Below are 24,726 nucleotides of genomic sequence, written 5' to 3'. Positions count from 1 at the left end.
CCATTTGCGACCAAGCTTTAACTTCCTGACTGATGTCTTGAGATGTTGCTTCAATATATCCACATAATTTTCCTCCCTCATGATGCCATGTATTTTGTGAAGCGCACCAGTCCCTCCTGCAGCAAAGCACCCCCACAACATGATGCTGCCACCCCCGTGCTTCACGGTTGGAATGGTGTTCTTCGGCTTGCAAGCGACCCCCTTTTTCCTCCAAACATAACGATGGTCATTATGGCCAAACAGTTCTATTTTTGTTTCATCAGACCAGAGGAAATTTCTCCAAGAAGTATAATCTTTGTCCCCATGTGCAGTTGTAAACTGTAGTCTGTCTTTTTTATGGCGGTTTTGGAGCAGTGGCTTCTTCCTTGCTGAGCGGCCTTTCAGGTTATGTTGATATAGGACTCGTTTTACTGTGGATATATATACTTTTGTACCTGTTTCCTCCAGCATCTTCACAATGTCCTTTGATGTTGTTCTGGGATTGATTTGCACTTTTTGCACCAAAGTACGTTCATCTCTAGGAGACAGAATGCGTCTCCTTCCTGAGCGGTATGACGGCTGCGCGGTACCATGGTGTTTATACTTACGTACTATTGTTTGTACAGATGAACGTTGTACCTTCAGGCGTTTGGAAATTGCTCCCAAGGATGAACCAGACTTGTGGAGGTCTACAATTTTTTTCTGAGATCTTGGATTATTTATTTTGATTTTCCCGTGATGTCAAGCAAAGAGGCACTGAGTTTGAAGGTAGGCCTTGAAATACATCCACAGGTACACCTGACTCATGAAGTAATTTAGCCTATCAGAAGTTTCTAAAGCCATGGAATCATTTTCGGGAATTTTCCAAGCTGAGCATAGTCAACTTCGTGTATGTATACTTCTGACCCACTGGAATTGTGATACAGTGAATTTTAAGTGAAATAATCTGTAAACAATTGTTGTAAAATTACTTGTGTCATGCACAAAGTAGATGTCCTAACCGACTTGCCAAAACTGTAGTTTGTTAACAAGAAATGTGTGGAGTGGTTGAAAAAACGAGTTTTAATGACTTCAACCTAAGTGTATAAACTTCCGACTTCAACTGTATCAAAGCTGCAGGCTAAAGTTAAATCTAGACTTCATTTCCTCTATCGTAATCGCTCCTCTTTCATCCCAGCTGACAAACTAACCCTGATTCAGATGACCATCCTACCCATGCTAGATTACGGAGACATCATTTATAGATCAGCAGGTAAGGGTGCTCTCGAGCGGCTTAATGTTCTTTACTATTCGGCCATCAGATTTGCCACGAATGCTCCTTATAGGACACATCACTGCACTCTATACTCCTCTGTAAACTGGTCATCTCTGTATACCCATCGCAAGACCCACTGGTTGATGCTTATTTATAAAACCCTCTTAGGCCTCACTCCCCCCTATCTGAGATATCTACTGCAGCCCTCATTCTCCACATACAACACCATTCTGCCAGTCGCATTCTGTTGAAGGTCCCCAAAGCACACACATCCCTGGGTCACTCCTCTTTTCAGTTCGCTGCAGCTAGCGACTGGAACGAGCTGCAACAAACACTCAAACTGGACAGTTTTATCTCAATCTCTTCCTTCAAAGACTCAATCATGGACACTCTTACTGACAGTTGTGGCTGCTTTGTATATTGTATTGTTGTCTCTACCTTCTTGACCTTTGTGCTGTTGACTTTGCCCATTAAACCAAGTTTTTGTGCTGTTACCATGGTGTGTTGCTACCATGCTGTGTTGTCATGTTTTGCTGCCTTGTTATGTTGTCGTCTTAGGTCTCTCTTTATGTAGTGTTGTCTCTCTTGTTGTGATGTGTGTTTTGTCCTATATTTATATTGTATTTATTTTTTCAATCCCATGCCCCCGTCCCCGTAGGAGGCCTTTTGCCTTTTGGTAGGCCGTCATTGTAATTGAGAATTTGTTCTTAACTGACCTGCCTAGTTAAATAAAGGTTAAATAAAAACATTTAAAATAAGTTGGACAGATTGGGTGAAAAAAGCTGTTTCCCCACACGACATATCTCCCCTTTTTACTATCACGCAGTAGGTTTCGCTTACGCAGTAGGTTTCGCCATTAAAAAAAAAAAGCCCACTCAAAAGCCCACTCATCTCAGCCAATCATGGGTAGCGGGAAGGTTGCTCACTTTTTCTGTGGCTTAACCAACTCTGCTCGTAATTTAACAATTTTATTCGTATTTACAGATGGCATACAAGTTTGTTATTAAGGCACATGAAAGTTCACATGTTCCAGAAGACATTTCTGCCCCCAAAAATATTTTGATAAAAAAATAGTTTATGTTCAAACACCTCTCCTGTGAAGTAGTGACCCGAGACATACGCCTAGTTTCTTGAGAGCCAAAACCAGGGCAGACAGAGGAAATGGAAAAGCAGCGCGTTGTAGTCCCAGCAGCAGCATGGCTCAAGGTATCTATCTGAAGGGTTTGGAGAAAACGTTGTATTGGAGCACTCTTTAGCCTACCTCTAAAACTAATTTCCACCAGAATGGGAGATGTGTTGAATATGTGGCATGTAAACTACATTGTGAAGGTTTATAGAATTGTTTTGGGGGGGATGAAAAGTAGGTAACCAAATGTTTTCTGCATGTCAACTAAAATCGTATAGGCCTAAACTTATTGATAATCAGTCACCACAAAAGTGAAAGTAAGATCTTCAATACATTTTTCTCTGATTTGACATCTCTCAACATAACCTAAAAAAAACTGACCAGATTCAAAATAACTGAAATAAGAATAAAACCTAGCTTATGTGTTGCCCTTGGCATGATTCCTAAATGTCACTTTTTTCTCCCCCCTTAAATTTCTTAATTTGTTATTGAGTAGTAATTAAATTCCTTTTATAAAATTCCTTGCATTGTTTACAATAATAATGTCTCTGTCCTGTCCAGTGTTGTACAGTAATGTCTGTCCTTGGTCTCTGGAAAATGTATTATTCATGTTTGTGGGGCTGTGGTTCCATATGTTGGTCATTGTTCGGAATCAGTGAAATATTGAACCACGTAAGCTATTGAATGTTGAATGTTTTACATGTTTTTATGCTAACTGAATGACATCTTAAACGCTCCCTGTAAAAAGACGTTTGAGTTGCTTAAACACGTTTTTTTTTTAACCTTCACTAGGCCTATATACCACACAATAGACAGTTTGGTAACACTTTCTACGATTCACTAATGTAGAGGCTAATGTTCTATGAATGCATTTCAGATGCATAAAAATTGGTTTTCCCAACATTGGGCATTGTGTTGTTAAACACAAAAATAATTATGCTGTGTCATGACAGCTCACAGCCCCTTGTATGAGCCTTTTAAAAGACTGTAGCCTAAATGGATTAATTTAGGTAGCCTAGTGGTAGCCTAGTGATTAGAGCATTGGGCTAATAACCAAAAGGTTGCTGGATCAAATCCTCTAGCTGACAAGGTAAAAATATGTCTTTCTACCCCTGAACAAGGCAGTTAACCCACTGTTCCTAGGCCATCATTGTAAATAAGAATTTGTTCTTAACTGACTTGCCTAGTTAAATAAGGTTAAATAAAATTTAAAAAATCATAAGTATAACTTTGCACAAGTAGGCTATTATTGATCCTAATAAGTGCAGTCGGGCATCCATAATGTAGAAAGTGGTTTATAGAAAGTGATACTGAAAACGAAACTCATCAAATGGATTTGTTTGTTTATTGTCCTCAAAAGTGGTGGTGGTGGTGGCAGACCAATAAATCAACCTAAGGGCCTCTTCTAACTATGAGATATTGCCTAGAGATTTAGAGAAAATACCCTCAGATAGACCTTTTACTGTAATGTGAACTTGCAAACTTGTCAGGACTTGACTGCTACCACCGAAGGTTGCGCACGACACTTGCCCAACAGTTGCCCCCACATCCAAGCAGGGCAGTGTAAATAGAATTGTCTCGTTGAGCTCAACACTCCTACAGTAAAACATGGTAATAGCATGTTACCTGATTTTGGTGTAGGGCTGTAGGTACTACACAAGTGATAGTATTAGGGCCATAGGTCACACTTAACATGGGCAATGGCCTTTTATAAACTGGGTGATTTGAGCTAAGAATGCTGATTGGCTGAATGTTGTGGTATATCAGACCTTATACAACAGGTATGAGGCACCTCAGGAGTTTGTGGTAGAAGGCCAACATACCACGGCTAATGGCTGTATCCAGGCACTCCGCTTTGTGTCTTGCGTAAGAACAGCCCTTACCTGTGTATATTGGCCATATACCACACACACCCCCTCGTGCCTGTTTGCTTAAATATAACACAGCAACTACTAAAGGAATAATTATATAACCTCAAAACAGATGAGTTACTTTGCAGATATGTACAGTAGCATCTACCACTTTGGCGCACATGTTTTTGTCTACATGGACAACATTTTTGCTGCAGTAGTGAGTAGTTGACCCAATATAACCACCTGTGCCCTGGAATAATGTATTGTAATGTAAAGTGTTCTCTTATCTCTTAGTGACTCTTACGCAGCAATGGTTACATAAATTCACATGCAAATAAAAAAGTTAACATAGTGTTTATGGTCCTTACATTACTTATGTAGCCAGTACGTATGCTATGTATAACCTCTACGTGGCCTATTTTATCCTAGATAGTGCAGAATGAGTTGGCTTAGTGGAGAGAGGTACACTCAGAGATGAGTGAGGGACTTTGTGTTTGCGGTTAGGAGTATGACGACGGTCGTGGTTTTACATGACTCTCCGTCACTTATGGAATTTCAGTGCATATTAACCTTTGATAAATAAAGAGACGTCACACACGATCAGCACAGTGCATCACAATGCCAAGTAACAACAGACCTTATCTGTGCCTTCGAAAACTCACACAAAATATATAAAAATCGATAACTCCTACTCTGTGTCTGCTCTGCAGTGCGTTTACTTTTTTCCCCCTCCTGAAACACTAAGAAACCTACATTAGTTCAAGGTTTTATATTTTTCCCATTTGTTGACGCTACACATGATTGTGGTGCTGACCTCGCCTTTGTCTCCCAGGTCACACTGGGACACGGTGGGGGAATTTTCCCATCAACAGCAGCTTATGGATGTGACAGCGTGAGCGTCTAATCGTGGTGCCGCAGACAGCGCCGTCCCTCTCCTTAGTGCTTGATAGGAAGCCCAATAGCCATCATCACTGTTACATCCTCAGAAAGCATGAGCTCCTGAGTTGGGAAAATCTTGTGCAATACACCGATGCATGTCTTGTATTCAAGATCCTAAATGGCTTGGCTCCCCCTCCACTCAGTATTTTTGTTAAACAGAAAACCCAAACATATGGCAGCAGATCTACAAGGTCTGCCATGAGAGGTGACTGTATAGTTCCCCTAAGGAAAAGCACCTTTAGTAAATCCGCTTTTTCTGTGAGAGCTTCCCATGTCTGGAATACACTGCCATCAGACACACATAACTGCACCACATATCACACTTTCACAAAATGCTTGAAGACATGGCTAAAGGTCAATCAGATTTGTGAACATGGTCCCTAGCTGTGTGTTGCCGCTTTCCATGTCTGTTGTCTGTAACTTGTGAGGTGTGGAAACACTTTGTTGCTTTTATGAATTTTGTCTTGCTGCTTTTTGTTCTATGTTGCTCTGTCTGTATGCTACGTCTTGCTTGTCCTATGTTGCTATGTCTGTATGCTATGTCTTGTTCTATGTTGCTATTGTCTATATTGTAATTGTTTTTAATAACCTGCCCAGGGACTGCGGTTGAAAATTAGCCGACTGGCTAAAACCGGCACTTTTACTGAAACGTTGATTAATGTGCACTGTCCCTGTAAAAATAAACTCAAACTCAAACTGACTCAAGCTCCGAGCGTGGATGAGCGAGCCAAGCCTTCCAGTGTAGGGGAAGGGAGAGAGAAAGAAAGAAAAAAAAAATGGCTGGTTCATAGATTTCATAGAGCTCCACTGTGTCACAGTTCAACGGCAGCTGTCGTCTCATCCCTCCCACCCCCCCGGTGTGTGTGTGTTTGTGTGAGTAAGTGATGATTCAGACATGTAGATCTCTTTCTTGCAGTCTGTGTCACTCACATACACACAATCACAGTGACACACACACAATACAGTATGGTCTCAATCGCAAGAGGAAGGCTCTCATGGTAATGTAGTCACAATTGGGTCACTGGGGCTTTGAAAACAAAACACATTGTCACATTGTTGTCTGGAATAAGTTCAAATCCATTTTCATTCAGGCTTTGATTCACTGCGGCGGCTTGTAAGGGAGACAATGGGAGAGTGGTATTGATAATTACTTTTTAATGTGGCACACTCATCATGTGCAATTTCATGGCCCTCTAGCTGCATATTTCCGATTTAATCACGGCATAATGCAGTTATACTGCACTTTTTGAAATGGGTGGAGGAGGACCCAGCCACATCCACCTTTCCCTTAACAAAATATCTTATCTGTGCCATTCAGACCTGGGTGAAAATAGTTTGGCTATTGTTTTCTTTCAAATATGTTGTGTGCACTTGATTTATGGCTGGCACTTTTGGGACTACTACATGAAAGGTTGACAAGGTTAGAGGTATGGAGTGTGGTGATATGGTTCCTCTGATAAGGCCTTAGATCAGTGGAGGAAAGGGTTGTAAGAAATAATGTTAATGTAGAGAGTTCAGCAGAGGGTTAATGCTGTCAGAAGCTCCTTGACTTGATAGGATGTTGCTGACCGTAGCAGATTGCTATGTATAGATTATTAACCTAGGTCTCCATATTCCACATGCAATAAGGTCTGTATTTTATATTGAGGCTTTGAATATGAAAGTTGTCATTTGTGCTACTGCAATATAGTTTTTTTTTTATTGTGTTTTTTTATTTAACCTTTATTTAACTAGGCAAGTCAGTTAAGAACCAATTCTTATTTACAATGACGGCCTACCAAAAGGCAAAAGGCCTCCTGCGGAGCTGGGGGCCAGGGATGAAAAAAAATTATACAATATAAATATAGGACAAAACACACATCACAACAAGAGAGAGACAACAGTACATAAAGAGAGACCTAAGACAACAACATAACAGCAAAACATGACAACACAGCATGGTAGCAACACAACAACATGGTAGCAATGTTTTTTTGCAGGTCTCTCACTCACAGAAATGTGTGTTTTTGTATGTGTCTTGCATGGGGATGTGCATGGGGATGCATGTGCGAGAGAGAAGGCCAGCCTGTCTTTGAGCTGGTTTTCGTAGCCATTTTGTGAAGTGAATTGTTCTTGCGGGCTGTAGAGGTGAATCTAAAGAGAGGCATCAGTCCTTCATTAATGCAGCCCAGGCTGGCTGACCCCTGGTTAATGTTCCTATCATTTCTAGAGGAGAGAGCAGCTACCTTTCATTTGAAATGACTCATGTTTAATGCATCTCTCTGGTATAGCATTTAACCTCACCTCTGAGGTTGGATGGTTGCATACCGGTGACACGGCCATGCCGTGCAAGAGGGGAAGTGGGGTTGGCCGTTACGTGGGTTAGCCAGGCAGGCCCCTCAGGACCGGTGGGGTTGAAATGGCCATGCAGAGTTATTCTGACCGGTCTGGCATTTACTTAACATGGCGAGCCCCTTCCCCCTGACCTGTCACCAGGGTGGCCCAGGTCCCCCTTGGCTCTCTGAACCACTTAGTGGCCGTGGCCTGGCCCATGACTGGAATCTTTAAGCAGGAGAGACGCGGTGGTGGTGCGTGTGCGTGTGCGTGTGTGTGTGTGTGCATTGATGGCTTTTAGCTTACTAACCAGTGGTGGAAAAAGTACCCAATCGTCATACTTAAGTAAAGATACCTTAATAGAAAATGACTTAAGTAAAAGTTGAAAGTCACCCAGTGAAATTCTGCTTGATTAAAAGTCTAAAAGTATTTGATTTTAAAATATAAGTATCAAAAGTAAAAGTATGAATCATTTAAAATTCCTAATTAACAAACAAAGCATGTGTGCTATGAGTCAGCCAGATCAGAGGCAATAGGGTTGACCAGCGACGTTCTCTTGATAAGTGCGTGAATGTGACCATTTTCCTGTCCTGCTAACCATTCAAAATGTAAAGAGTACTTTTGGGTGTCAGAGAAAATGTATGATGTAAAAAGTACATTATTTTCTTTAGGAAGGTAGTGAAGTAAAAGTTGTCAATTATAAATAGTAAAGTACAGATACCCAAAAAAACGACTTAAGTAGTACTTTAAAGTATTTTTACTTAAGTACTTTACACCACTGCTACTAACAACAAAGTGAGTAAGAAACATTTATGAGTGAATCATGTCTATGTATCAATGTTGATGCATGAATCGATTACTGTGCTCTTGGAGGCCTGGAGGGCTTTGGTATAGTCAACCTGCTGATGTTCTCAACACTCTTCATTTCTATGTGTATAATCAGGCTACTTTTGCTGAGTACTACGCTACACTCTTAGAAAAAACTTGCTATCTAGAGCCTAAAAGGGTTATTCGGCTGTCCCCATAGGAGAACCCTTTGAAGAACCCTTTTTGGTAGTTCAGGTAGAACTCTTTTGGGTTCCATGTAGAACCCTTTCCACAGTGGGTTCTACATGGAAACCAAAAAGGGTTATCCTATGGTACAGACGAATAACCCTTTTGGAACCCCTTTTTCTAACTGTGTACCACTTATGTTGTTTGATTTTTAGGAAATTTTGTCAAATGGGCCATTTTTGTCAAAGAAACTGCTTGAGACGATGTCATCCGATGACTCATTTTAAGCCATGTCAGACATCCATTAGATGCATTGGCACCAGAAATAAGAGTTAAAATGTCTCTCAGGATACAAAAGAAAACCAAATAGGATATATTTTATTTTCAGTCTCCACACTAACATTTTCAACTGATTTCTCGGGTGCTAGGACGAATCGACAAACTCCCACCTGTCTCTTGGAGAATTGCATTAGTATGTCACCGTGATGTAAATTTGGCAAATGTTGAAGGAATATGGGTTGTCTAATCAGAACTAGCCTCAGAGCAGAATCCTGACACTCGGTTGGCGTAGAGTGGTTTTTAAGGATTTAACTGGTGCCAGGTGAATTGCATTATGGGTTCATTATGGGTGAAGATGGTCATTTTCAGGGGGATAGCGATGGCAGAAACCGCAGATGGACAATCTGGGACCTTAGATCTTTGAAATGGTGTCATTTGCTTTTGCTGTCATATAAAAACTGAATTGAACCACCAATATGCTTGTGCTTGCTATTTAGACCAATTCTGAGATGTTCAATATGTTTATTATGCTGTGATTATGTCACTGGCTATGTTGGTATTGAATATAACGTATAACTGAACAGTCAAATCCTTTGCTGGTGACTTGACTGAATTGAAAATGCCACGTGTGCTATTGAATCTATGAAACATTCACTCTTTTCCCTGAGAGGAAATTGAGTACACTAGAAATCCTATTTCCCTGCCTTCTTAAAATCAAATCAAATATAAGTGTATTAGTCGCGTACACAGATAAGCAGATGAGAAAGCAGGTGCAGCAAAAGGTTAGCTTCATGCTATGCTAGTGACTTTTCAAAGCTGTTAATCTGTGGTGAATGGAGCTAATCGCTAATACAAATGCTTCTCTCTTTTTCTCCCTCCCTTCCCCTGACACAGGAGCTGCTCAGTACCCAGGTAAACCCCCTACCTCCTCCTCTCTTCTCATTTACTTGTCTTTCTCTTACTTGTTTAGTACCCTTCTCTTCTTCGTTTTTACTGAATGGTCGCCGCTCAGCGTCTCTGTGTGCTGCATATTAACTAACACTGGTTTCGCCATATCAATTTTATTTTCTCTGACTTATTTTTTCTCTTTCTTTCGGCTCTGCTTTCGTATGTCTACCGCCACCGCTGCATAGCTGCTGATAGACTATCTGTTGCTTCTGTACCTGCTTTTTTTTCTTCTTCACTTATTTTCTTCCTCATCCCTCTCTTGTTCTGGATACCTTTTGCTCGCTATAGCTGGTCTAGGGTCAGTTTTGTTGAGTACTGCATAATGGATGATGGAAAACTTTGGGGCAGGGAGAGCTGATCTGAAACCAGATGATATGAGCAGAAGGTAACTAGACTCTAGAGCTTCAGCTTATCACGTTCTCTTTTTCTTCTCAGTGTTTTGTGTTAGTGTTTTAGATGTTGATGGTCTGTGGTATGTGAAATTGTTTGCATTGTCGATAAAATATATTTTGATACTCCTAAGCAAAATCTCAGAGCTTATTTTAAGAATGCCACTTCATTCATACTTAGACACTGTGAAATGGATGGCATGTCTGGACATGCCTGATTTTAAAATAACAGCCTTCTCTCATTTGCCTGCTAACAAGGGCTGTTTTAATCTAAGCCATCACCAATTATCACCCGAATTGGCCACTCAAACACTTTGTGTTGCTCCATGGCACCATGGCACCATGGCAAACTGGGCTGAATTCATGGGTTGGAACTAAAATAAGTGACACAAGCTACAAAGTAAGGTGTCTTTTTTGTCTTCAACTTTGATTGTCTTTCATACAGTCAGCCACAATTAAATAGTGCTTTGGCAGATAGCATACAGTCACTACTCTCTCACCAACTATAGCACAACTCCAGTCCTGGAGTGTGTACATCTTTATTCCATCCCAGCTCTAAATTGAACGCTTAGTTAATTTGCTGAAATAGGTTTGTTGGTGCTGGAGTGGAACCAAAGCCTGCACACTCTGTGGCTCGTATCCGAACTAGACCATTAGCTTTTAGCCCGTTAGCCAAACGTACTGTAGACCAGGTTGAGGACAGTCAGACGTTGAAACTAGACTGCTTGACAACGGTCCTCACTGCGGCACAGGCGACACTCGTGCTGGGGTCTGGACCTAGCATACCCCCTGGCGAAGGGAGTTTTGAGCCTCGGCTCAGCAAAGTCTGTGCCCTTCCTCTCTGTGTCTCCTTCTCCAATGTGTATCCCCTGATCTCACATCCAACTGTCCTGTCTAAAAGAATCAATGAAATATGAAAGAAGTTCGGGACTCCGAAATAATTAAAAAGAAAAAGGACAGCATTCAACCCAGGATGTTCTCATACGAGGGATCTACCTCTGAGCCATTTCAGGAGCTAGTTTGCGGTTTTGGACCTAACGTTCGATAGTAGGATCGGGATACACTCCAGTCCATTTTAAGTTGTGAATTTGAATTCAATTCTTCAGCTGACGTTATGGGCATTTTCTCAATTTGTGATTGGAATTCTATTTCATTTCCTGAAGGGACGATCAACAGAGTCTGTTGCAGGTACTGAGGAGTAAATACATTCTCCAGACACTTGATTAGAAGAAATACTTAGTAATGCAACACTGCGCCCAGTAAAACCACCACCTCCGTTATACATTCATATTTAAATCTGAGACCTTTGTGTTTCAGTCTAAATCAGTCTAGAACAATTGTTTAGACTGATCCTGTTTTAGTAAAACTGACTGGAATTTGATTTAGGTTAGGTAAGGTACTGTCCTTTGCAAACGACCCAATCTAACAAAAAAGAGCAACAAGTTATTTGATAGGATGACAGGATGAATCACAATAATAAATAATAATTGCTTGCCAAAAATGTAATTTTTGTAATGCCAATCCTGGTTATAGGTAACAATCCTTTGTGTGAACTGCCAACATTATTATGCATATTATTTGTTAATTGTGGAAATAAATTAAGATATGCTAGATTTTTTTATATACACTACAGTTCAAAAGTTTGGGGTCACTTAGAAATGTCCTCTTTTTTTTAAAGAAAAGCAAAAAAATGTGTCCATTCAAATAACATCAAATTGATCAGAAATACAGTGTAGACATTGTTAATGTTGTAAATGACTATTGTAGCTGGAAACGGCGGATAAAAAAAATAAATGAATATCTACATAGGCATACAGAGGCCAATTATCAGCAACCATTACTCCTGTGTTCCAATGGCACGTTGTGTTAGTTAATCCAAGTTTATCATTTTAAAAGGCTAATTGATCATTAGAAAACCATTTTGCAATTATGTTAGCATAGCTGAGAACTGTTGTTCTGATAAAAGAAGCAATAAAACTGGCCTTTAGACTAGTTGAGTATCTGGAGCATCAGCATTTGTGGGTTCGATTACAGGCACAAAATGGCCAGAAACAAAGACCACGTCAGCCTATTCTTGTTTTGAGAAATTAAGACTATTCCATGCGAGAAATTGCCAAGAAACTGAAGATCTCATACAACGCTGTGTACTATTCCCTTAACAGCACGGTGTGCTCTTTTTAAAGGATAGGTCCCAATCTCTCAATGGCCCTACAATACAGGGGGACCTGGGTGGTATCCCAGTCACTGGGACGACAATCCAACTTGGGAGGTTTTAGCGGGTGGAATAGTGGAGAACAATTGGAGGTTTACTCAATAGCAGTGCCAATACCATGGTATAGCTACAGTTGAAGTCGGAAGTTTACATACACCTTAGCCAAATACATTGATACTCAGTTTTTCACAATTCTTGACATTTAATCCTAAGAACAATTCCCTGTCTTAGGTCAGTTAGGATCACCACTTTATTTTAAGAATGTGAAAGTCGGAATAATAGTAGAGAGAATAATTTATTTCAGCTTTTATTTCTTTCATCACATTCCCAGTGGGTCAGAAGTTTACATACACTCAATTAGTATTTGGTAGCATTGCCTTTAAATTGTTTAACTTGGGTCAAACGTTTCAGGTAGCCTTCCACAAGCTTCCCACAATAAGTTGGGTGAATTTTGGCCCATTCCCCCTGACAGAGCTGGTGTAACTGAGTCAGCTTTGTAGGCCTCCTTGCTCACACATGCTTTTTCTGTTCTGCCCACAAATTGAGGTCAGGGTTTTGTGATGGCCACTCCAGTACCTTGACTTTGTTGTCCTTAAGCCATTTTGCCACAACTTTGGAAGTATGCTTGGGGTCATTATCCATTTGCGACCAAGCTTTAACTTCCTGACTGATGTCTTGAGATGTTGCTTCAATATATCACATAATTTTCCTCCCTCATGATGCCATCTATTTTGTGAAGTGCACCAGTCCCTCCTGCAGCTAAGCACCCCCACAACATGATGCTGCCACCCCCGTGCTTCACGGTTGGGATGGTGTTCTTCAGCTTGCAAGCATTCCCCTTTTCCTCCAAACCTAACGATGGTCATTATGGTCAAACAGTTCTATTTTTGTTTCTTCAGACCAGAGGAAATTTCTTCAAAAAGTATAATCTTTGACCCCATGTGCAGTTGCAAACCGTAGTCTGTCTTTTTTATGGCGGTTTTGGAGCAGTGGCTTCTTCCTTGCTGAGCGGCCTATCAGGTTATGTCGATATGGGACTCGTTTTACTGTGGATATAGATACTTGTGTACCTGTTTCCTCCAGCATCTTCACAAGGTCCTTTGATGTTGTTCTGGGAATAATTTGCACGTTTTGCACCAAAGTACGTTCATCTCTAGGAGACAGTTCAATTTTTTGGGCTTATTTATTAATTTTGATTTTCCCATGATGTCAAACAAAGAGGCACTGAGTTTGAAGGTAGGCCTTGAAATACATCCACAGGTACACCTTCAATTGACTCATATGATGTCAATTAGCCTATCAGAAGCTTCTAAAGTCATGCCATCATTTTCTGGAATTTTCCAAGCTGGTTAAAGGCACAGTCAACTTAGTGTATATATACTTCTGACCCACTGGAATTGTGATACAGTGAATTATAAGTGAAATAATCTGTCTGTAAACAATTGTTGGAAAAAGTACTTGTCATGCACAAAGTAGATGTCCTAACCGACTTGCCAAAACTATAGTTTGTTAACAAGAAATTTGTGGAGTGGTTGAAAAACGAATTTTAATGACTCCAACCTAAGTGTATGTAAACTTCCAGGGTACTTATTAATGGTACGTTTATAAACATATATTATGATAAATAGAATTGAAACTTATATCTCATTATGGTAAATGGTGAAAAAAAGTATAGCCAGTTATAATTGTAATGGCTTAGCAGATAAGAAAAGACTATCAGTATTTACCTGGCTAAAAGAGAAAGAATTTAATATCTATTGTTTACAGGAAACTCATTCAACAATTTTAGATGAAGTTGTGTGGAGAAAGGCCTGGGGGGGATATACTCGTCCCATGAGCAAAGAAACTCAAAAGGGGGGATGATATTAATTAACAATAATTTGGTCCGAATGTACAATTTGTCCAAACAGATCCACAACGTAGATGGGATTATTTTAAATATGTTATTGATCCATAAACACATTTGGCTCAATCTATATTGTCCAAATAATGATGATCCACGCTTCTTTAAAAATATATATAATCATTTATAAAGCCTAATGTACAAGCAATACAAGACTCTATTATTATGCTGGGAGATTATAGTACGGTTTTAAATACCCCAATGGATCGTAAAAGGAAATCACACTACAAACGCTCACCCTTATGGAACTAGTGGATATAATGGAACTAGTGGATATACGGAGGCTTAAATATCCTGACCTAGTGAGACATAAACTCAGCAAAAAAAGAAACGTCCTCCCACTGTCAACTGTGTTTATTTTCAGCAAACTTAACATGTGTAAATATTTGTATGAACATAAGATTCAACAACTGAGACATAAACTGAACAAGTTCCACAGACATGTGACTAACAGAAATTGAATAATGTGTCCCTGAACAAAGGGGGGGTCAAAATCAAAAGTAACAGTCAGTATCTGGTGTGGCAACCAGCTGCATTAGGTACTGCTGTGCATCTCCTCCTCATGGACTGCACCAGATTTGCCCGTTCTTGCTGTGAGATGTTACCCCGCTCTTCCACCAAGGCACCTGCAAGTTCCCAGACATTTCTGGGGCGAATGGCCCTAGCCCTCACCCTCTGATCCAACAGGTCCCAGACGTGCTCAATGGGATTGAGATCCGGGCTCTTCGCTGGCCATGGCAGAACACTGACATTCCTGTCTTACAGGAAATCACGCACAGAACGAGCAGTATGGCTGGTGGCATTGTCATGCTGGAAGGTCATGTCAGGATGAGCCTGCATGAGGGAGGAGGATGTCTCCCCTGTAACGCACAGCGTTGAGATTGCCTGCAAGGACAACAAATTCAGTCCGATGATGCTGTGACACACCGCCCCAGATCCTGACGGACCCTCCACCTCCAAATCAATCCCGCTCCAGAGTACAGACCTGGGTGTAATGCTCATTCCTTCGACGATAAACGCGAATCCGACCATCACCCCTGATGAGACAAAACTGCGACTCGTCAGTGAAGAGCACTTTTTGCCAGTCCTGTCTGGTCCAGCAATGGTGGGTTTGTGCCCTTAGGCGACGTTGTTGCCAGTGATGTCTGGTGAGGACATGCCTTACAACAGGCCTGCAAGCCTTCAATCTAGCCTCTCTCAGCTTATTGCAGACAGTCTGAGCACTGATGGAGGGATTGTGCGTTCCTAGTGTAACTCGGGCAGTTGTTGTTGCCATCCTGTACCTGTCCCGCCGGTGTGATGTTTGGATGTACCGATCCTGTGCAGGTGTTGTGACACGTAGTCTGCCACTGAGAGGATGATCAGCTGTCCGTCCTGTCTCCCTGTAGCGCTGTCTTAGGCGTCTCACAGTACGGACATTGCAATTTATTGCCCTGGCCACATCTGCAGACCTCATGTCTTCTTGCAGCATGCCTAAGGCACGTTCATGCAGATGATCAGGGCATCTTTCTTTAGGTGTTTTTCAGAGTGAGTAGAAAGGCCTCTTTAGTGTACTAAGTTTTCAAAACTGTGACCTTAATTGCCTACCGTCTGTAAGCTGTTTGTGTCTTAACGACCGTTCCACAGGTGCATATTCATTAATTGTTTATGGTTCATTGAACTAGCATGGGAAACGGTGTTTAAACCCTTTACAATGAAGATCTGTGAAGAACCTTTATTTAACTAGGCAAGTCAGTTAAGAACAAATTCTTATTCACAATGACAGCTTACCATCAAATAATTGGCATATACATTACTCTTACAGAATTTCCACGTGGGCGAGGATATTGGACATTTTATCAAAAATGTTAGGATGACAACTTGTTTTTCAACAGGACAGAAGAATGTATAACTGACTTTATCCTACATAACATTGATACAGCAGATCCCCTTACTGTATGGGACACTTTTTTAAATGTGTCTTTAGAGGCCATGCAATTCAATATTCATCTTTAAAACAAAAGCAATTTAAGTCAAAGAATCCATATTAAAGGATATAGAGAGACTAACAGTACAGTTAGATATCAATAAAAACAGTACCGTAGAGGCACATAATATGTTAGAGGAAAAACAAGAGAAATGGAAGAACTTATTCAAGAAAGATCAAGCGTAATATATTATAAAAAATAAGCAAACAGGATGGGATATGGGGAAAAATACACCAAATTTTTTTCAATCTTCAATATAAAAATGCTACCAAAATAATTTACTGAAACTTGTTACAAATGACGGGGTCACCCATGATTCACCAAACAATATTTTGAAAGAGGAAGCAAAGTACTTTAAGCATATGTATTTGTTAGTCTCCTCCATCTCCACTAACCAAAGTTAATTACAAGGATTTTCTTTCTATTAATAATGTAAAATGAACAGCTGTACTGAAAGACTCATGTGAAGACCAAATTACAGAGGAGGAACTTCTTGATGCAATTAAAGCCTGTGAAAACTCCAGGGCTGGATGGCATACCAGTTGTGGTATATCAAACCTTTTTTGATGTATTCAGAGGACCATTATTTTTATGTTTTAACCACTCTTATAAATGGTAGATTATCAGATATTCAACAAGAAGCTCCTGATTTCATTATTACTGAAACAGGACCAAAGTGGTAAATATAAAAGATCCAGTCCATTTAAAAAAAATTGAAGGCACCTTACACTTCAGTGTTGTGATGCAAAAATTCAAGCAAAGTGCATAGCGCTTAGAATGAAAAAGGTATTGTCTAATATTATTCATTCTAATCAGACAGTTTTTTTACATGGACGATACATTGGAGATAATATAAGACAAGTACTGGAAATAATAGAACCCTATGAAAAATCGGGGAAACCAGGCCTGGTATTCATAGCTGACTTTAAAAAGGCTTTTGATAAAGTATGACTGGAATTTATATATAAATTCCTGAAATATTTCAATTTTGGAGAATCTCTTATACAATGGGTCAAAGTTATGTATTGTAACCCTAGGTGTAAAATAGTAAATAATGGCTAATTCTTAGAGCTTTTTAAACTGTCAAGAGGAGTAAAACAAGGTTGGTTGTCCACTATCGGCGTATATATATTTATTATGGCCATCGAAATGTTAGCTATTAAAATCAGATCCAACAATAATATTAAAGGCCTATAAATCCAGGGCTTAAAAACAAAGGTGTCATTGTACGCTAATGATTCATGTTTTCTTTTGGATCCGCGGTTTGGATCCCTCCACAGCCTTGTGGATGAACTGGATACTTTTTCTAGCCTCTGGATTGCAACCGAATTATAAGTGTACTATATTGCATATTGTATCACAAAAAAATACAACTTTTAAATGACCGTGTAGTTTACCAATAAAATGGTTTGACGGTGAAGTGGACATACTTGGTATTCATATCCCGAAAGAAAGAAATTACAACCAACTAATTGCAACATTAACGCAAAAATGGAAGAAGCAAGTGGAAGGGGGAGAAAGTAAGGAACTTGAGTCGCCCCTGCATTAAAGACCAAAATTGGCTAAAGGAAATTGTGATAAATAAAAAAGTTTACCAGTTTCATTTAAGGACCAAAAAAATTACAGCTGTGCCATATAGATAGTTGGGAAGAGATTTTCGATGTACCGATTCCGTGGCACATGGTTTATGAACTGATACAAAATATTGCTGGATTCAAAAGGTAGAATTTTCCCGTTTGAATTATTATACAACATTTTTGCGACCAATAGAATGTTATATATATGCGGGATAGAACCATCCCAGCTCTGCATATTTTGCTGCGAAGAGACAGAATCATTAGATCATTTGTTTTGGTTATTGTCTATATGTAGCTTATTTTTGGTCGCAGGTTCAGGAATGGCTGACAACATTTACCTGGAGCTAACTCTGCAAATTGCACTGCTGGGTGTTTTAAAAAGTCATAGTCAATCGATTAATAATATAATAATACTCTTAGCAAAAAGGTTTATCTTTAATTTACAATATGTAGAATGTATGAGAATAGAAAGGTTCAGAACTTTTGTGAAACGGCACAGTTGAAAAATATATGGCAAATATAAATCAAAACTGGATGGTGTTCAGAGATACAGTGGGGCAAAAAAGTATTTAGTCAGCCACCAATTGTGCAAGTTCTCCCACTTAAAAATATGAGAGAGGCCTGTAATTTTCATCATAGGTACACTTCAACTATGACAGACAAAAGGAGAAAAAAAAATCCAGAAAATCACATTGTAGGATTTTTAATGAATTTATTTGCAAATTATGGTGGAAAATAAGTATTTGGTCAATAACAAAAGTTTATCTCAATACTTTGTTATATACCCTTTGTTGGCAATGACAGAGGTCAAACGTTTTCTGTAAGTCTTCACAAGGTTTTCACACACTGTTGCTGGTATTTTGGCGCAGATCTCCTCTAGAGCAGTGATGTTTTGGGGCTGTTGCTGGGCAACACGGACTTTCAACTCCCTCCAAAGATTTTCTATGGGGTTGAGATCTGGAGACTGGCTAGGCCACTCCAGGGCCTTGAAATGCTTCTTACGAAGCCACTCCTTCGTTGCCCGGGCGGTGTCTTTGGGATCATTGTCATGCTGAAAGACCCAGCCACGTTTCATCTTCAATGCCCTTGCTGATGGAAGGAGGTTTTCACTCCAAATCTCACGATACATGGCCCCATTCATTCTTTCCTTTACACGGATCAGTCGTCCTGGTCCCTTTGCAGAAAAACAGCCCCAAAGCATGATGTTTCCACCCCCATGCTTCACAGTAGGTATGGTGTTCTTTGGATGCAACTCAGCATTCTTTGTCCTCCAAACACGACGAGTTGAGTTTTTACCAAAAAGTTCTATTTTGGTTTCATCTGACCATATGACATTCTCCCAATCTTCTTCTGGATCATCCAAATGCTCTCTAGCAAACTTCAGACGGGCCTGGACATGTACTGGCTTAAGCAGGGGGACACGTCTGGCACTGCAGGATTTGAGTCCCTGGCGGCGTAGTGTGTTACTGATGGTAGGCTTTGTTACTTTGGTCCCAGCTCTCTGCAGGTCATTCACTAGGTCCCCCCGTGTGGTTCTGGGATTTTTGCTCACCGTTCTTGTGATCATTTTGACCCCACGGGGTGAGATCTTGCGTGGAGCCCCAGATCGAGGGAGATTATCAGTGGTCTTGTATGTCTTCCATTTCCTAATAATTGCTCCCACAGTTGATTTCTTCAAACCAAGCTGCTTACCTATTGCAGATTCAGTCTTCCCAGCCTGGTGCAGGTCTACAATTTTGTTTCTGGTGTCCTTTGACAGCTCTTTGGTCTTGGCCATAGTGGAGTTTGGAGTGTGACTGTTTGAGGTTGTGGACAGGTGTCTTTTATACTGATAACAAGTTCAAACAGGTGCCATTAATACAGGTAACGAGTGGAGGACAGAGGAGCCTCTTAAAGAAGAAGTTACAGGTCTGTGAGAGCCAGAAATCTTGCTTGTTTGTAGGTGACCAAATACTTATTTTCCACCATCATTTGCAAATAAATTCATTAAAAATCCTACAATGTGATTTTCTGGATTTTTTTCCCTCATTTTGTCTGTCATAGTTGAAGTGTACCTATGATGAAAATTACAGGCCTCTCTCATCTTTTTAAGTGGGAGAACTTGCACAATTGGTGGCTGACTAAATACTTTTTTGCCCCACTGTATATAGGAGGGGTTGAGTGAAGCTAACTATTGTAAACTATACTGTTTCTGTAAAATGTATATAGGGAAAGGGAAGTTGTACAACTGAATGCCTTCAACTGAAATATGTCTTCCGCATTTAACCCAACCCCTCTGAATCAGAGAGGTGCAGGGGGCTGCCTTAATCGACATCCACGTCCTAAGAGTTGTTGTCCAATAGTTTACTCCAATTAGGAGAGGGATGGTAGGGTTAGGGGAAAAGAATAAAAGGAAAATATCTTAAATATGCAGTACCAGTCAAAAGTTTGGACACACCTACTCGTTCCAGGGTTATTCTTTATTTTTACTATTTTCTACATTGTAGAATAATAGTGAAGACATCAAAACTATGAAATAACACATATAGTACTGAGCAGCAGGTTTCTGAATACTTTATTTTGTATTCATGTACAAGGTGGCTGTGGAGAGACAGCCAGGTGCTAGAGCCACATAGTACATACACTTAAGTGTGCACTTTCTCACACACACACACTGCTAACCAAGAGGAGAAATGGTGAGTGTGGAAGAGAGGGGGGAAGAGGGATGCTGATAGCCTGTGTTCTGCTGCAGTGCCCTCTACCTCCCCACCTCTCTCTTTCTCTCTAAGTCTGTATCTCCCTGTTGTTCTCTCTCACCATCTCTCTCTTTCTCCTCCTTCAGACTGTCTGCAGGGTCTCAACCAGTTTTTGTTTATCTGGCTGGGAGTGGAGGAGATGAGCCCACTCTATCCCTCCTATCTCTCTCCTTCCCTGCCTCTCTCCTTCCCTCCCTCCCTCTCTCCCTTTCTCCTGCCTCTCCCTCCCTGCTTCTCTCCCTCTCTCTCCCTCCCTGCTTCTCTCCCTCTCGTCCCTGAAAGAGATTTCCAAATGAGCGAGCATAATAGCAGGTCCTCTGGTTATAGCACCACTGCCTCTGATGCATTAATCTCTGGGATGCCACCCCCTCCCCTCCCACACATAGTACACACACACACACACACACACACACACACACACACACACACACACACACACAAAGTAGTACAGATAGACACTCACGCCATGCTGGTGCACATACACAAATCCCTTCACAGAGAGTCACAGTAAATGCACACATAATCATGCATTAATCTCATGCATGATCATCAACATAAATCACATGCATGCAAGCAGCTATACACACACACACACTTAATGACACTAAAAGCACATACACACACATTGTCCCATCACTCCACTGATTTGGACGCTTTTCTGCTCTCCTCTCCATCCATCCATCCATCCATCCACGCACAGCTCCCACGTGACCTCCATTTTACTGATCATTAGCACCACACAGGCCTCCCCCTCCTTCTTTACTTCTCTTCTCCCTCCTTTATTGAAAGGCACTGCAAATGTCTCCCCACTGTCTCCTCTCAGAGTGGAGAGGGGGATGATGATGAGGGAGGAAGGGAATAATAGCACAGAATAGACTTTAAAGGATTGTCTCAGTTTTTCTTCTCCTCCAAAGTGTTGATGCAGAGGTCAGTTTATAAACACTGTCTCCTAATCTGCATAAAAACGCCATGCTATTGTTGCTAATTAGCCACTACAAAAGATTCTTCAAACTTTTCTTTGGGACGAGTAATCACAACTTAAGCTTTAGGCCCTTTTTGTATTGGAATATGCTTTATGATTATGGGTGGCATTGGTTCACTAACATAATAAGTAGTACAGAATTTTTCATAGGTGTTTTTTTGTGTTTTTTACAGTTTTTTTTATTCATATACCTCTCGAGAAAAACCACTTAGTGAAATTACAAGGGGAAGCATAGAACAAGTCAAAGATGATGTGGGATCATTCCAAGTCATTCCCTTTGAATGAGGTAGCTATCTCAAATACTAAAACATCCTCAGTATTTAAGAAACCATGAACGTTTCTGAGGAAAATTAAACCACTTGACGTCGTTCAATGATTCAACATCATCCCTATCAAACCTTTGATCTCATTACTGTGCAATAAAATATCTCTAAAACGTCCTTTTTACTCCCTTTAATAAGATTTGTTTAATCTTAAAAGCAGGCCATTTCTAAAAGGCTTAAATCAGGCTTAATATATTTTATATTCTTGAGCAGCAGGGTACTTTTAGCCTGGTCCCAGACCAGGTGTGTGCTGTAGAATCAACTATGGTTTGGCATGACAATGGCCGTAGAAGTTGGCATGACAGCCCAAACACATTGGGACATAGGTAGGGTTATTTGCATTAAGGCAGTGTACTATATGTGAATTTGATGCTTTTTTACAATACAGTGACTAGTTGGTTAGGGATTTTGGCAGGGCTGCATCACTGCATTTCGGGTTGAGAACTGGGTCTCCTACTCACAGATGGAGTGGTCAATGGCCACCCAAACTTATCCAGTCCACAGCAGAATTGGGTTGTGAAAAATCAACGGGAGAGAAAAGAAGTGCCTCTTGTTTTTTGAGAGAACACCAGCGAAACTCACACACACAGAATGCTAGCGGATGAGTCAAATCATCTGGGGTGCTTAGATACACCCTGTCAAACACGTTCTCAGTGAGATATGACTATTTGACCTCCAAATTCACCATGTCAAAATACAGCATTGTTTGTTTGTTGTAAATTGTCTCCTTAGCTGTTGTGTGATACATAAGATAAGCGTAAGCAGAAGCTACAGTCCTAGTTATTTACTGGGAAAATAGACCCTTCAAAACTAATCTGACCTAACTGGATAGGTATAACGAATACAGTGGCAACCTTGCGTTCACCCACCCAATTAGATCAGTGATCATCTCAAGGTAGAACCTACCTTGTGCATATCAACAGGGTCAAGTGCTCTACAAACACTTCGATAACATTCCAATAACAGTCTAGCAACATTACCTAGTTATTGCCGGTTAGCTTTAGCAGGGTACAGCTCACCAAGGGGTGTGGCACAGTAAGAGCCTGTCACTGCTCACTGCCTGTTTAATAGCCTGCTGTGTGCTAGCTAGCTCAAGAGCCCCTTCCATATGCAAACCCACTGGTCAATGGTTAATGCTAATTTGACACTGGTGCTATTTTCACTGACTGAACATGCTGAGCGTGTACTGGGGGTCTACCGGGCCCTGGCTGCCGGACCCTCTACGCTCCCCTCTAAATAGAGGACAGGGCCAGTGAGGGCCCGGTGACCTTTCCAACCCAGCGGTGCGCTGCAGCCTTCAGCCAGCTGTCTATGACATGCTGCGCAGGTGGTCTTCTCCCAACTGCTGGTGCGCTCTCTCTCTGTCAGAGCGAACGGCGAAATATACCACACACACTGGCGCATACACACGCGGGTCTCTCTCTCTTTCACACACACACACACACACACACACACACACACACACACACACACACACACGGGTCTCTCTCTCTTTCACACACACACACACACACACACACACACACACACACACACACACACACACACACACACACACACACACACACACACACACTCACACTCAAATGTGTGCTCCAACACACTCAGACAAGTGCAGTAGAGCTTACACACACAGGCACACAGACAGTGTAGGCTAGTACAGATCATCCTCATCTGACAAGTTTAATCTAGGCCAGAATGATCAATGCTCTGTGCTAGCGCTTTTGAATTCCACTAATTAAATACAAAGATAATGTAACAGATCTGTTTGAACAAGTTATGAAAATGCAAAGAAAGTCTTTGGCTACATGACGGCAAGCCTTGTTGATGACGCATTCACAGAAAGCAAATGCACATCAAAGTGGGCCTACAGCAAAGCTAAAGTATGTTGCACATGCTAGTTCGGTCCTCTGTTTACAAGATGACATTTGCTTAGAATGAATGTATTTTATTGTTCAATCAATTCATTGAAGCATAGATACAATAGGCATCCTCCAATTACTATACACATGTCCCTATTCCCATTATGGATCTATTAGACCAGGGTTTCCCAAACTCGGTAGTGTCCCCCCCCCCTCCTAAATGCACGTGTTGTTTTTTGCCCTAGCACTACACAGCTGATTCAAATTACTAACTCATCATCAAGCTTTGATTGTTTGAATCAGCTGTGTAGGTGCTAAGGTCAAAAACCAAAATGCTCACTCAGTGGGGGAGCCCAGGACCGAGTTTGGGAAACCCTGTATTAGACCATATCGATCTTGTTGTTTATCCCCTGCTTTCTGGTCAGCTGCATGCAGTGTTGAGTTGAAAGGCTTTTCCACAAATCACTCTTGATGAGTGCTGCTGTATAGCTAGGTTTTTGCTAAAGTTTCATCCAATATGCACACACATCTCTCCCATTGAATTTGACAAGGTGGCTCCCCCTTGTGGCTCAGACACATGCACATCTATACATGTACAGTGCATTTGGAAAGTATTCAGACCCCTTGAATATTTCCACATTTTGATACGTTACAACCTTATTCTAAAATCAATAAAATAAAATCCCTCAGCAATCTACACACTATACCCCATAATGACCAAGTGAAAACAGGTTGAGAAATGTTTGCAAATGTATAAAAAATAAAAACAAATACCTTATTTACATAAGTATTCAGACCTTTTTCTATGAGACTCGAAATTGAGCTCAGGTGCATCCTGTTTCCATTGACCATCCTTTAGATGTTTCTACAACTTGATTGGACATGATTTGGAAAGGCACATACCTGTCTATATATAAGTTTCCACAGTTGAGAGTGCATGTCAGAGCAAAAACCAAGCCATGAGGTCGAAGTAATTGTCCGTAGAGCTCTGAGACAGGTTTGTGTCAAGGCACAGATCTGGGGAAGGGTACCAAAAAATGTCTGCAGCATTGAAGGTCCCCAAGAAAACAGTGGCCTCCATCTGTACACCC

General features: G+C 40.8%; 1 protein-coding gene across 1 annotated transcript in view; it reads left to right on the top strand.

The window, feature by feature from the left end:
- LOC120056988 (cell adhesion molecule 1-like) overlaps window positions 1-24,726 on the top strand; it is a 438,190-nt gene that overhangs the window by 331,157 nt on the left and 82,307 nt on the right. The window contains exon 2 of the mRNA XM_039005316.1: window positions 9,632-9,649. Within this exon, the coding sequence (XP_038861244.1) occupies window positions 9,632-9,649 (18 nt within the window). The remainder of the gene's footprint in view (window positions 1-9,631; window positions 9,650-24,726) is intronic.

Source organism: Salvelinus namaycush, chromosome 12 (genome assembly GCF_016432855.1).
Source record: "Salvelinus namaycush isolate Seneca chromosome 12, SaNama_1.0, whole genome shotgun sequence".
Taxonomy (NCBI): domain Eukaryota; kingdom Metazoa; phylum Chordata; class Actinopteri; order Salmoniformes; family Salmonidae; genus Salvelinus; species Salvelinus namaycush.
Note: the sequence above shows the minus strand (reverse complement) of the source record. Positions and strands in the feature narration are given on the sequence as shown.